The sequence below is a fragment of the Ovis canadensis genome, chromosome 17 (genome assembly GCF_042477335.2).
Source record: "Ovis canadensis isolate MfBH-ARS-UI-01 breed Bighorn chromosome 17, ARS-UI_OviCan_v2, whole genome shotgun sequence".
In the NCBI taxonomy this organism is placed as follows: Eukaryota; Metazoa; Chordata; class Mammalia; order Artiodactyla; family Bovidae; genus Ovis; species Ovis canadensis.
In genome coordinates, this window is record NC_091261.1 from 20,413,413 (window position 1) to 20,426,552 (window position 13,140).

The 13,140-nt window shown below is 51.9% G+C and overlaps 1 protein-coding gene across 2 annotated transcripts in view; it reads right to left on the reverse strand.

Annotated features, from left to right (window-relative positions):
* Positions 1 to 2,193: 2,193 nt before the first annotated feature.
* The window catches only part of ARHGAP10 (Rho GTPase activating protein 10), a 373,246-nt gene continuing 362,299 nt past the window's right edge, over positions 2,194 to 13,140 (reverse strand). For both annotated transcript variants that reach the window (XM_069556745.1, XM_069556746.1), the window contains 3 exons: positions 9,439 to 9,591; positions 8,055 to 8,146; positions 2,194 to 2,850 (listed from right to left, as the gene is read on the reverse strand). In XM_069556745.1, coding sequence (XP_069412846.1) covers positions 2,762 to 2,850; positions 8,055 to 8,146; positions 9,439 to 9,591 — 334 coding nt within the window. In that variant the 3' untranslated portion in view covers positions 2,194 to 2,761. The remainder of the gene's footprint in view (positions 2,851 to 8,054; positions 8,147 to 9,438; positions 9,592 to 13,140) is intronic.

Genomic DNA, 13,140 nt, shown 5'->3' on the forward strand with positions numbered 1-13,140 from the left:
ACTCCTGTCTCTTCTGGGGAGAGATCTGCAGGTGGAAGAGAATACCTCCTGGTCCCGTTATTAAGCGTACTCTGGGCCAGGCCCAGAGGAAAGCTCCCCGGCCGGGGGCCGCCTGGCACCACCTATTCCCAGAGGAAGACACCCCAACACTCCAGCTCCCCGTTGGCCTAACCCTGTTCTTCCTGGAACAGCCAGAGAGGAGTCTGCAGGGCTGGGGGAACCCTTGTAGCCAGCGCTATCCTGAGGCTTCACTACTGTTACACTGTCATCCTACAGGGCACAGACGCCCCGACAACAAAGATGCAAGCGACTCACATCAGTTAACATCAGTACAGGGGGCAGGAGTGACCAGACGGTGGCCCATGGCAACGGGGGCTGGAAGCAAGTGACTCCATCAGTACCGGGACTAGCATTGCCCGCTGAGCAGATACTATCACTTCAACCCCAAATCTCAGAGTATCCTTGGCTTTTGAGGAGGCAGGAACAGAATCAGAGTCTATTTAATTTGCCCTAAACCACACAGGTAGCCAGTGTGTGTGATAAGTCACTTCAGGCGTGTCTGACTCTGCGACTCTATGGACTCCAGCCCACCAGGCTCCTCTGTCCATGGGGATTCTCCAGCAAGAATACTAGAGTGTGTTACCATGCCCTTCTCCAGGGGATCTTCCCACTGCAGGGATCAAGCCCACGTCTGTTTCTTTACCACTAGTGCCATCTGGAAAGCCCACTCCGGTAGCCAGACCTTACAGAGATTTCCATGCCCAAGGAAGTGGTGAGAAATATACTTTGCGAGCTAACAACAGCTTGGGGGCAACAGCAGAGAGCAAAGGCATCCAGTCGCAACTCGGTAGGTCCTCTGTCCACTGCCGATGGGTGGACTCCAGTGAAGAATACAGCTAGGAAATCGCTCCAGTGCTCATCTGAGTCCACTCACCCTGACTGCCCACGAGCTTGCACTTTCCCACAGAAATGGGGACGTTTGCTCCCAGCCGAGCTTCTCTCCTGTACCTCTAACCAGCAGGCAGGAGCAGGAAGAGAGAACTCAGAACAGGTGCCACCCCCACCTTCTTGCCAGCCTGGCCTGCAGCCCCAGGGCCAGGCATTGTCTGGGGCCCTGGGCCCCTGGTAGCTCCAATACTCTCCACTGGGCCCACAGTTCAGCATTTTCAATTATATTGCACTAATGGCAACACACTCCAGTATTTCTTCCTGGATGACCCCATGGACAGAAGAGCCTGGTGGGCTACAGTCCGTGAGGTTGCCAAGAGTCGGACATGACTGAGCGACTTAACACATTGGTCAGAAAATGGATACTTCTCAATGGGCCTGCCTCTCTACACACACCTGACCCCAAACTTGACACTTTACATGGTTCAGGGGAGGCGAGCTCCACACTGATAACCAGCACTCTGGGATCATCTCACCTGGGGAAGAGGGTGCCAGACACACCCTTCCAGGGACAATCTGAGGGGAGAACTGTAACAGACCAGGAAGCCTCTGTGGAAGAAGAGAGATGCCAGGCCCCCCGAGCAGACCCTGGAGCAGGGCTGGCTTCACAGTCCTGAGGCCCCTACTAATGAGCTGCACACTCCAGGGACTCCAGGTCCTGGGACAGAGAGGTCCTCTCTTCCCGGAGAGGTTGGTTTAGGCTGTGCCTGGGAGTCAGAGGCTGGGAAGACCACAGAAGCATCACTTGGAGTACCCTGTGTGCAGGGATGTGGCAGAAGTTCCTCCAAGCAGGCTCTGGGTCCATAGAGCCCAGACAGCCCTACAGCCTGGCTTAATCCAGACAGAGAGATGGGCACTGCAGTCTAGAAGAGAAGGAATGGGATTGGGAGGGGGAGGCTGGGGGGTGGGGGTCGTGATACAGGACTGTACACAGCAGCTCATCAGGAGGTTGCCCTCACACAAAGCTCTGGGGAAAGTGCCCCAGCTCCATCCTGTTTGGGGTCCCCCAAGGCCCTCTGAGGTAGCTGGAGGGGACCCGCCAGGATCTCAGTTGTCAGAGAGGGGACCCCTTGTCCCCAGAAACACGCCCCATTCCCAAGCAGCCAGGCTGCTGGTTAATCCATCCTGCCTGTGAGCGCGTGCATGCCAACACCAGGAGAGAGTGCGAGCCCACCCACCAGCCACACCAGGAGATGATACAGAGCGAGTGAGTTCCACCACCTCTTCCCCACGTGAGGACACAAATCCCATAGTAAATTAGACTTTATTTCACGTACAGAAAACTCGGGGCGGAAAGGGGATATCGGGCAAACAGCACACTGGTGAGCAGCACAGAGAAGCTTGTCGTGAGCCCGCAGGCGCCCTAAGTCAGCGAGCGTGGGTCCCCGGGGAGGGTGGCCGTGCGTCCGGGCAGGAGCCTCGGTCTGCTGTGCAGCCTGTGCCGGCCTGCTGCAATCCCTCAATGACACCAGCGTTCAGGGCACATCTCGCAGCACAGTTCCCTTCCAGGTGTGAGGGAGGTGTCCCGTGACGGGGCTGCCAGTGAGGCGCCCTCCCCCTTGCTCTGGAGACCAGATAATTTAAAACCACAGGTCCCAAGGCGTGCCAGATGCAGAGTCTCTCCTGTCCATCTGGACAGCCTTCTCCTGCTGCTCAGATCCACACCGCCCAACACGGTTCACCCCCCACCTCGAGCCGTCTGTCCCCGCTCCCCACCCTGGAGTGTCCAGGTGGCCGTGGGTTCCGCCCGGGAGGTGGACGGGGCTCGCCGCTCCCAGGAAGGTGCTCTGGGGCCAGGGTCTGCGGCTGGGCGCTACAGCAGCTTGACGTAATTCTGTGGAATCAGCCCCCTCTTGCCATTCAAAGTCCCTTCCAGCCAGCCAGGTTCCCTTGAGGTTTGCACTGCAAAGGAAGAGACATCACTCGTTACCAAAACACCCAAGGTACTTGCCACCAGTGAACTCCCTGCCCCGCAGTGTGTCAATCAAACCCAACGGGGGCTACTCCTGGGTCGTCTGGTTACAAGTCTGCATGAGAGTTATCTACAGGGCCCCCCCTCCCACCAGTCACCCCAGCCTCCATTCCTCCTCCCTACGGCAGCCTCCTAACCCATCGGTAGGGCTCCTCCTAAACCACGGTGCACCAGGGAGCTCAGTGAACTTTCCAGAACACCCGGCTGATCACAGCACAACCCTCCACGTTCCGAAGGAACAAACCCAAGCGTCCATAGGCACCTGGCCCGGCCACCTCCCCACCCGCCCCGACTCTGCCCGCAGCAGGTCACCCACAGGGAATGGCCCAGAGAAGCCCCCAAGTGAGTCTCCAGGCCTCTGCACGGGCAGTGCTTTCCGCTGACGTCTACTTCCCCCACCTCTTCACGGGGGGTTCTTCCTCTTCAGAGACCCCCAGACACCCTCTCCTCTGGGGAGTCTTCCTCGGCCATTCTCAGCAGTCGCCAGGCCTCACCAGCATCATCTGGGTACCCTGTCTGACTGGCATCTGCGTAGGGCGTCCCTGAGGGCAGGGGGAGGCCTTCCACACCTGAGCCAGTGTCGGGCGACTCCAGGTTCCACAGAGCCATAACGATATGCAGGACAATGACCACAGGCTGGACAGCACAGGGTCTAAGGCTCATCACCAGGGTCTGGAAGCATCTGGTCCCCCCACAGCCATGGGGCGATCCCAGCTCAGGCCAGACCAGGAGCAGACATGGAGCCATGTCCACAGAAGGAAGGGGAGGTATGTCCCGGCCCAGCAGACCAGGTCAGGAACTGGCCAAGCACAGCAGCCGTGACCACAAGCCATTAGAATAGCTGAAACCCAGCACACGCGGACATGTGCCCAACACACAAAAGCTTCATGGGATAATGCTTCTCACTATGTTCAATGCACTTTTTTTTTTAATGCATGGTTTCCTATTTTTCAATGCTGACTGCAACTCAGCAAATGGAGTCCATAAACTACTCCTGTGTAGCCACCCACAGTCTGAGCTTTACATGGCTGGCCCTCTGCTCCCGCTCCCATTTACGCCTGGACAGCCTTCAGATGTTGGCACCCCACCTGCCCTCCAAGACCACTCTCAATGCTTCAGACCAGGTCAGAGGCCTCATAAATAACCCCTACACGTGCCTTGTGTATGTGTGTGTGTGCAGGCACGCACGTGTACATGTGTGTATTGGGAGGGGGGCGGGTGTCTCATGAGAACGTCATCTGCCCTGAGGCCTTACACACACAGCGCCCACTATGGGAGATGGGAAGCACCGCCCCAGAGTAACAGCTTAAGCATTAGGCGTCTCAACACTTCATGGCAAATAGATGGGAAGAAAGCAGAAGCAGTGACAGATTTTATTTTCTTGGGCTCCAAAATCACTGCAGACAGTGACCGCAGCTGTGAAATTAAAAGATGCTTGCTCCTTGGAAGAAAAGCTATGGCAAACCTAGACAGCACATTAAAAAGCAAAGACATCATACGATACAGTCAAAGCTATGGTTTTCCCAGCAATCATGCACAGATGTGAGAGGTGGATCATAAGGAAAGCTGAGCACTGAAGAATTGATGTTTTTGTACCATGGTGCTGAAGAAGACTCTTGAGAGTCCCTTGGACTGCAAGGAGATCAAATCAGTCCATCCTAAAGGAAATCAACCCTGAATATTCATTGGAAGGACTGATACTGAAGTTGAAGCTCCAAGACTTTAGCCACCTGATGCAAAAAGCCGACTCACTGGAAAAGACCCCAAGGCTGGGAAAGATTGAGGGCAGGAGAAGAGGGCAGCAGAGGATGAGATGGTTAGAGAGCATCACCGACTCAATGGACATGAATTTACGCAAACTCCGGGAGATAGTGAAGGACAGAGGGGCCTGGCGGGCTGTAGGCTGTAGTCCATGAGGTCACAAAGAGTGGGACATGACAGCGACTGAACAGCAAAGACAAAGGGTCTCCCACTGTCTGTGACCTTTGAGAACCTCCTTAAGAAACAGTCAGTCTGGGGGCATGGGTTCTGAACACAGTCCCCATGTGTATTTGCTGCTGCAAAACGAGGGGGCAGAGCTGCACGGTATGGAGTTCACATCAAATGACAGGCGAGTATGCTCATGGACAGGGAGGGTGTCAACACATCAGTAAGCACCTCTGGGGTAGCTGGCCTGGGGGAAGGCCTGAGGAACACCCGATACTCCCTGGGTGCCCCAGCCAGCCATCCAGACCAGCATCACAGACCGCCCAATCTGAGGGCTCTGTGCCTTGGCTCAAATTGGAGCCGGGTCCACAGGGCACCAAGCGAGGCTCTGTGGTCAGCAACAGCCTCCTCAGATGTCTGTGCTGCACTCGGGCCCCAAATGCTGCCCTGACACATCACCCCCCGTGAGAACATCCTTGTGCATCAGGATGGAGGACCTGAGGCAGAGAGAGCTTAAGGAACTTGTCCAGGTCACACGGAAAGGGGAAAAGCCAACTGACCTCGGGCAGGTAAGTGCAGGGTTGACAATCCTTAGCTCTCTGCTCTCAATCACTCTCCTGTTCCCAAAACACACTGAGATGCACGTGTGTGTGCATATACGTGTACATGTATACATGGATGTGTTTGTGTACACCCACACACACACACACACACACATAGAGAGAGAAAGACACACACACACCTGTGCACACACTATTTTTCTTAGAAGGACTCCCGCAAGCCACTGAGGGACTTTAGAAGTGGAGGTCTTCAATCTCCTGCATCAGACATCTGCTGACCCTTCCCAATATCATCCATGCTGGCATAACTAGATTTGATTGAAATTCTAACTTCCCCTTCCTATATCTTTGTGCCGAGAGGAGGAATTTCTGGACCAAGTGTGGTCTGAAGTCCTGGCCAGCAGTGGGTTTAAGGTGGGCACCTGACCTCATTCTGGCTATTGAGACATGAGAACAGACAACAGGAAGGAAGTTGGGAGAGGTTTTCTCATAGTTAAAACACAGAACACAAGGATGAGGCACACCCTTTCTGCTGTGGCTGAGCGTGGCCATGATACCCAGAACTGGGGCAGCCTTCCCACCCCCGCTGGGGAAGCACCCAGGGCCCCCTGTATTCAGGCTGAGATGGACACACTGTGGGCTCTGGTGACACCCTTGTGGCTGTGGTTAAGCAGCCCTGGAGCTCCCCACCTGCAGACTTCTTACTGCGTGAGGGAACCCATCTTCATGACTGCTTCCACCAGCTCTATCAGTTTTTGTTACCTGCAGCCAAAGGCACCCTAAGAGATACATCTTCCACCAACGTAAACATCACATGAACCATGCTGTGTTCACGGGTTCCCAAACAAATCTAATCACACAGTGTCAAAAGCGGTCCAGTGGTTAAGCCGCCATGATTCCACTGCAGGGGGGGTGGGTTCAATCCCTGGTGAGGAACTGAGACCCCACATGCTGCACATGTTGTTGCTGACTCACCAAGTGTCTGACTTTTTGCAACCGCACGGACTGTAGCCTGCCAGGCTCTTCTGTCCATGGGATTCTCCAAGCAAGAATACTAGAGTGGGTCGCCATTTCCTTCTCCAGGGGATCTTTCCAACCCAGGGATGGAACCCACATCTCCTGCATTGCAGGCAGATTCTTTACTATCTGAGCCCCTGGGAAACTCCATGCCATACATGCAGCTGCTGCTAAGTCGCGTCAGTCGTGTCCGACTCTGTGCAACCCCATAGACGGCAGCCCACCAGGCTCCCCCGTCCCTGGGATTCTCCAGGCAAGAACACTGGAGTGGGTTGCCATTTCCTTCTCCAATGCATGAAAGTGAAAAGCGAAAGTGAGGTCGCTCAGTCATGTCCGACTCTTCACGACCCCATGGACTGCAGCCCACCAGGCTCCTCTGTCCATGGGATTTTTCAGGCAAGAGTACTGGACTGGGGTGCCTTTGCCTTCTCCAGTACCATACATGAGGGTACAGCAAAAAAAAAAAAAAAAAAAGAATTCATCTTCATTTCTTAAATGACATGTTTCAATGCTCTCAGCTCTCCCTTCTGCTCTATGCGCGTCAATATGCGACAGGCCTGGAGCAGGGCAGCTAGCCGACCACCGTCTCCTGGCAAAACCGTGTGCCGTGTATGTTGCAGTGGCAAAAGCTTCCACTCTGAAGAACGAAATTTCTCCACGGAGTTTAATTCTGTCACACGTGGGGTTTTCTGTTGTTGTTTGTTTGCTGACACTGTCGGCAGTCTCTGGCTCTCCAGAGTACGGATCCCACAGATACAGAAATCTCCTCTAAATGAGGCAGCCTGCGTTCTAAAACACAATCGTCGGCCCATGCCACATCACTGACAATATAGCACCAGGCGCTGTGTTGATACACTCCGTATATTCCAAGCATGCTGGCTAATCAACCATTCCATTCCAAGCATCAAAGGGTCTCGCTGCTTCCCCAGAACTCTTTTGGGCAGCCACACCCCCACACAGCATCGCTGTTTCCATAGCAACCGATGAGTTTCATAATGAGGAGGACTGAGAAGGAAGAAATCAAGGGGGAGGGAAGAGATACACATGGAACCACAGGCGGAATTTGTAAAATCTGAAACCGGGCACAGCTCCTAAAATGCTTACGTGTGACTATTAAACACACAAATAAGATCTATACCCTGGTTTCAATATGCAAAGTCAACACCCACATCGAGAGATTCAGACGCAATTCCAATGAGCAAAAATCGTGTCAAGCCTCAGAATGGAAGGGAACGATAAACCAAAATCGGCTGACAACAGCACTTGCCTGTAACTCAGGGCTGACAAACGAAGCATGTAAGAGAGCTGGGGACTCTGGGAAGAGAACAGGGGTGCAAATTAGAAACATTTCTTGATTTCACATTGCACCAGCTTCTCTACATCGGGACAAAAATGTCCTGAATGAAAGACCTTGAGAGTTAAAGTTTGGAGAAAAACCAAGATTAAAGCAGAAGTGGGCACGCACAGGCCCTGGTGTTCAGTTCCCGGGAGCCACGTGGGCTGGCCCTCGCCCATCCAAAGCAACAAGCTCCTGACAACCCCACAGCCAGGGACTGCCTGCCTGCTCTGGGCTGCAGACCCTCTGTGAGGGCAGAAGGCAACCTCCCGCAAAGCTCCCATGGGACACTTACCATCCTCAAAAATCGCTCCAATTTCGAAGGACAATTCCGAGCTGTGTTCTGCTTCACAGGGGTACACCGCCCGGGCCTTCCGACTGATGACGCTGAGGAGGGAACACGTGAGACACACAGATCGAAGTGTGAGAAACCTCACCTCTCCCCCACCCACATTGCCCAAATCTCATTTCTATGACACCCGCGCAGCAGTGCCTTCCAAAAGAGAGATTAGCGGGAAAGTGAGCATCGGGCGAAACCATAGCGCCTGCAAGTAACCGGCGAGTTTCAAATTCAGATCTTCCTTTTAGGGAGCCTCTCTGAAAAGCTCACCCTGAACCTCTTCACCTAATTCTCCTCTGCACTCAGCGGGATGCCCTTTCCTCTCATTCAGTGTTACTAGAACCATGCGGCATGTTTATTTCCAATGCATTTCAGTTTCTTAAGGAGAAGCACCAGTGTCTTGAGACGGGGGCGAGTCAGTTAAGGGCAGAGGCACACAGATACTCAGTGGCTCCAGGCATGCGCCGAGGACACAATCCTCCACTGACAGTCTGTTTCCACGCCCCCGCCGGAAACGGCTTGTTGTTCTCAACTGGGTCTTCTATGTTTGACCCCTTCACTCTCGCCCCCAAAAGGCACATCAGGCTCAACTTCTCTCTGCTTGTCAAAACATCCTGTGTGTTCTCGTGGGAAAAGAACCCAGTGGGGAAGGATGGAAACCAGGCTGCCAGCCAGTTGCACACCAGGGCGGAAGGCAGCATCCCATCTCTCGGCAGGAGGGGAGGCCACTGATGGGGATGGCCAGTCTGCTGGCCCAGAGGATGGGCTTTGCTAAAGCACTCTGGGCTCTGCATCACGAGCGCATCAAAGGGCCATGTTAATTACAGTGTCCAGTGCCCCATTTATACCTGATGCAAACAGCTGACTCACTGGAAAAGTCCCTGGTGCTGGGAAAGATTGAAGGCAGGAGGAGAAGGGGACGACAGAAGACAAGAAGGTTGGATGGCATCACCGACTCAATGGGCATGAGTCTGAGCAAGCTCCAAGAGACAGTAGAGGACAGGGAAGCTGGGATGCTGCCAGTCCATGAGGTTGCAAAGAGTCAGACACGACTGAGCTACTGAACAACATTTCCTTCTGGATAAGGAGTTCTTCCAAACAATATGGTTTCATAAATGCACGATCAGAACCAGAAAGGGTAGGTTCAAGCAGGTCTCACATAAGGCAAATTTCTCGCAAGAATGTGCTTGCTCTTGAACCTTTAAGATAAGGTTATAAATGTCCAGAGTCCAGGAGACGGGAAGCCTTTTCCATGCAGGGAGCACAAGAACCTGCTCAGGTTGATCAAGCCCCTCTGCGCGCCACCACAGTACTCTACATCACACTGAAAACCACATACCTTTCAGGTGGCTTGTCCACGACAGCGGCAGGAAGAGAGAGGGGGAACGGTGACAGCTTGGGTGAAGGAGGTGTAACAGCTGGGCTGCAGCTCGGTGTGGTTGGAGACTGAGGGTTAAGCCACTGGACTGTGGATGATCGGGCCTGGCTTGGGCTAAGGGTGGAAGTTTGAAGAATAGAATTAATAGTATAAAGGCTATAGGACACCAAATACATGACGCGCCATTCCTCAACAGCTAGGATGAGAGCTTCTTTCTTTCTCCGGATGATCCAAAGGGACAGAATCCTCCCCACCCTCCCTGGTCTGTAGCCCCAAGAGCCACACCTCAGAACTAGAGATGTCTTACTGAGCTTCTCCAGGTTTGCGGAGAAGATCTAGTCTTGTCCAACCTAGCATCATACTGATTCACTAATTAGAACACCAGAATCCAATGGCCAAAACAAATTGCTTGGACTTGCGAAGTATTTGTGTTTTCTGCTTAGAAGGAAAGTCACAAGAATCTATAGTTAAGCCCGTGACCTATACCTCTAAAAAGTCAACAGTGGCCTTTTCATGTCTCAAGTTCTTTCACCTGGTCCTATACATGTGGAAACTCAGAACAAAATGCCACTGGGAATTGAGATTCCTTTAGAGTAGACAAAAAAGCCAGCATTTAAGGGAGAAACCAGGGAATAGCAAACCCCTGGTAACCTGAACATTCCCTAGTATTTGCCAATTCTGAAAATAAGTTAATGTAAACAGATGAGTAAACAGACTCATGGAGGGGCCTCTAGACATCGAGAGTTCAATAAATATATGTGGATCTGAATTAAATTATTCTTCAATGGTCTCAAAACTGGAGGCTTGAGACTATGGTCAACAAAGCTTGCTTTAAAAGTAATGCGCTGAAAGCTGCTCGTTTCATTCAAGGACATTTTCAACACATGGGTATTCAGCACGGCTACACCCAGATGCTCTTCACCTCAATTTCACCCTCTTTGGCTAAAACCAGTTTCGACAAGCAGCTTCTGTCCTTCCACGTCCCAGAGCCTTCTCTTTGATTCCTCTTGTAGACGAGAATGCACCTCACGTTCTGTCCATCTTTTCTGCAAAAGCTCCCAGGCTGTTCCTTTCTGTACCCTCTCGTCGTATCAGGAGGCAATCCCATTCTTCCTGCTCACGCCTGCGTTGCTGCTGTGGTCTCCTAGCCGAGCCCCCAGCCCCATGCTTCCCACTCAGCGAGCTCCATCAGCCAACCAGGTAAGACCCAGTCTACCCCATCTGCCTCCCCCAAGAACTGGTGCACTCCCCCACCTGCCCTCCAGCAGCTCCCCCAGCAGCCCCAGCAGCCCGGCCATTCTGCCCACGGTCTGGCCCCCAACGTTCCCCTCCACCCCACTGTCTCTCCCGCTCCTCTGCCTGTTCCAATCCAGCCCGTCCCCCGGCTCAGCTCCAGCTGCCACCCCCCGCCCCACACTCCACCAACTACTTCTCCTCCGGCCTAAGTCACAGAACTTCTCTACAGGCCCATCACACCAATAAACGGGAGGGGAGATGAGCATGGGTCGTCTGTGATGGTTTCAGGGATTTCTTTAGCCTCTGGATAACAGCAGGTTTATAATCCTTTCTGTAGAGTGCATAAAGCCAGGCAGAGTGCTCGGCACGGGAAGTCTTCAAGCCACATCTGGGAACTCAATCCAGACATTCTAACACTATCCCTGGCTTTTATCCATCAAGTACATGAAATGTTGCATGACTGACTTGATAGGCTTTTAGTACAGAAAAGGTTCTTGTCCTCTTCATCAGAAGGAAAAAAAAAAAAGGAGGGATGCACGTTTTAAGAACTTTATACTTTGGGGGTCTTCCCCAGCGGTCCGGTGATTAAGACTCCACCCTGCCAATGCAGGGGTCAGGGAACTAAGACCCCACATGCAGCACAGCCGAAAGATGGCAAGTTATTCTTTGAACAACTTCTTTACAATCCCCCTATCCAGCCATTCATTTGGAAGTCATCAAATCTATTCATACCAAGCTATAAATATATACCATTCTATAAATCCCAAAGGGGTCCGTATATCCAACAGCAAAAGTCACTCCATTCTTTAGCAGAAAAGGAACCTTTAATGGTGTCTTACTAATCAGGAAAAGGACAGCGGGAGTGAGGCTCTGACAGAGAATTTAAGACCACACTTAGCCAAACAATTGCCATTTTATCTCCCAGCAATCACTCAAGGTGCTCGGGGGTGGCGGCGGCAGAGAATGAAGTGTACTACCCCACCCCCATCAACTCTTCCTGGTCGTAAATAGTCAAGCGATAAAATGATGGCCATCCATCCGCTGAAGGGGAGGACAGTCACGAGATGAAGACAGAGTAACAATGTGTATATTTATAAGGCTCTTTCAAAGTGAAAGTCATAAATTTTATAGCTATTATCTATTTCATCCTCATATCTTTTTTTTTTTTTAAAGAAAACTGTTTTGTTTTCTTGTAAAGGGAAAATACGCCTTCTAGAAAGTGAAAGAATTGTTGGATTAGCAGATGCAGAAGGCAAGGGCATATCCCTAGCTTGGCTTCTCCAACTTGTCCAGAGTCAAGCCCTCACCATGAGCCTTTTTTGCTTCTTGGTTTGTTCTCTGTGATTTTTCTGCTATCTATCAACACAGAGATGTGCTGGCAATCCCACACTAACTGATTCATAAAGGGAGCCTTCCAGACTTCCCAGTGAAGCCTAAACTTCTTTATTTGTGTGCGGTATGTTCAGTAGCTAAGTCGTGTCTGACTTTCTGTGACCCCAAGGGTTGCCATTTCCTCCTCCAGGGGATCTTCCCAACCCAGGGATCGAAGCCCCATCTCCTGAGTCTCCTGCATTGGCAGGGGGATTCTTCATGACTAGCGCCACCTGGGAAGTCCTTCTTTATGTGAGTCCCTGGGTTTCTCCACATCTCAGAAGCCTCAGCTGAGGACTTCTCTGTGGACGTGAACTTTGCAGGCTGGGGTATTTGTAAGAGGTGAGAAGACACAAGTCTGGGAACAGCCTCCACTGGAAGGAGGCAGCATCGTTGTATGGAGAAATGAAGTCCTGTGAGACCGGCCCAGCAAAACAAAGTTCGGGAAATAGCGAGTGGTCTCAAGGATACAAGAAACTTTCCACTGGCCTTCCTGCTGGGAAGGAGCTGGGACAAGGCAGGAAGCAGTTACATAAATATACTCAAGACTGAAGACCTGACTTCTCACCTCAGCTAGCAGAGGCTAGAAGATGCTTCACAGGTGTCTCCAAAACAATCTTCCCCCAATTTTTTTTTTAAGACAAGAAATAGTAAACGTGAGCTTTTTTATATAAACCATTCCCTACTTCTCAGGGACTTCCCGGGTGGCTCAGATGGTAAAGCGTCTGCCTACAATGCAGGAGACACAGGTTCAATCCCTGGGTCAGGAAGATCCCCTGGAGAAGGAAATGGCAACCCACTTCAGTACTCTCTCCTGGAAAATCCCATGAACAGAGGAGCGTGGTAGGCTACAGTCCATGGGGTTGCAAAGAGTCGAACATGACTGAGCGACTTCGCTTTCACTAGTTTTCAGAATTTGGGTTTGGTTTTGTTTCGGCAATAAGCATCAAAAAATATTTTTAAGTATTTAAATCTTTAAATATAATACTTATATCTTCTCAAAAAGCAGTAAAGTATTACTTTTAATATCTTATGGACCAGGGGATTTTTACAGAA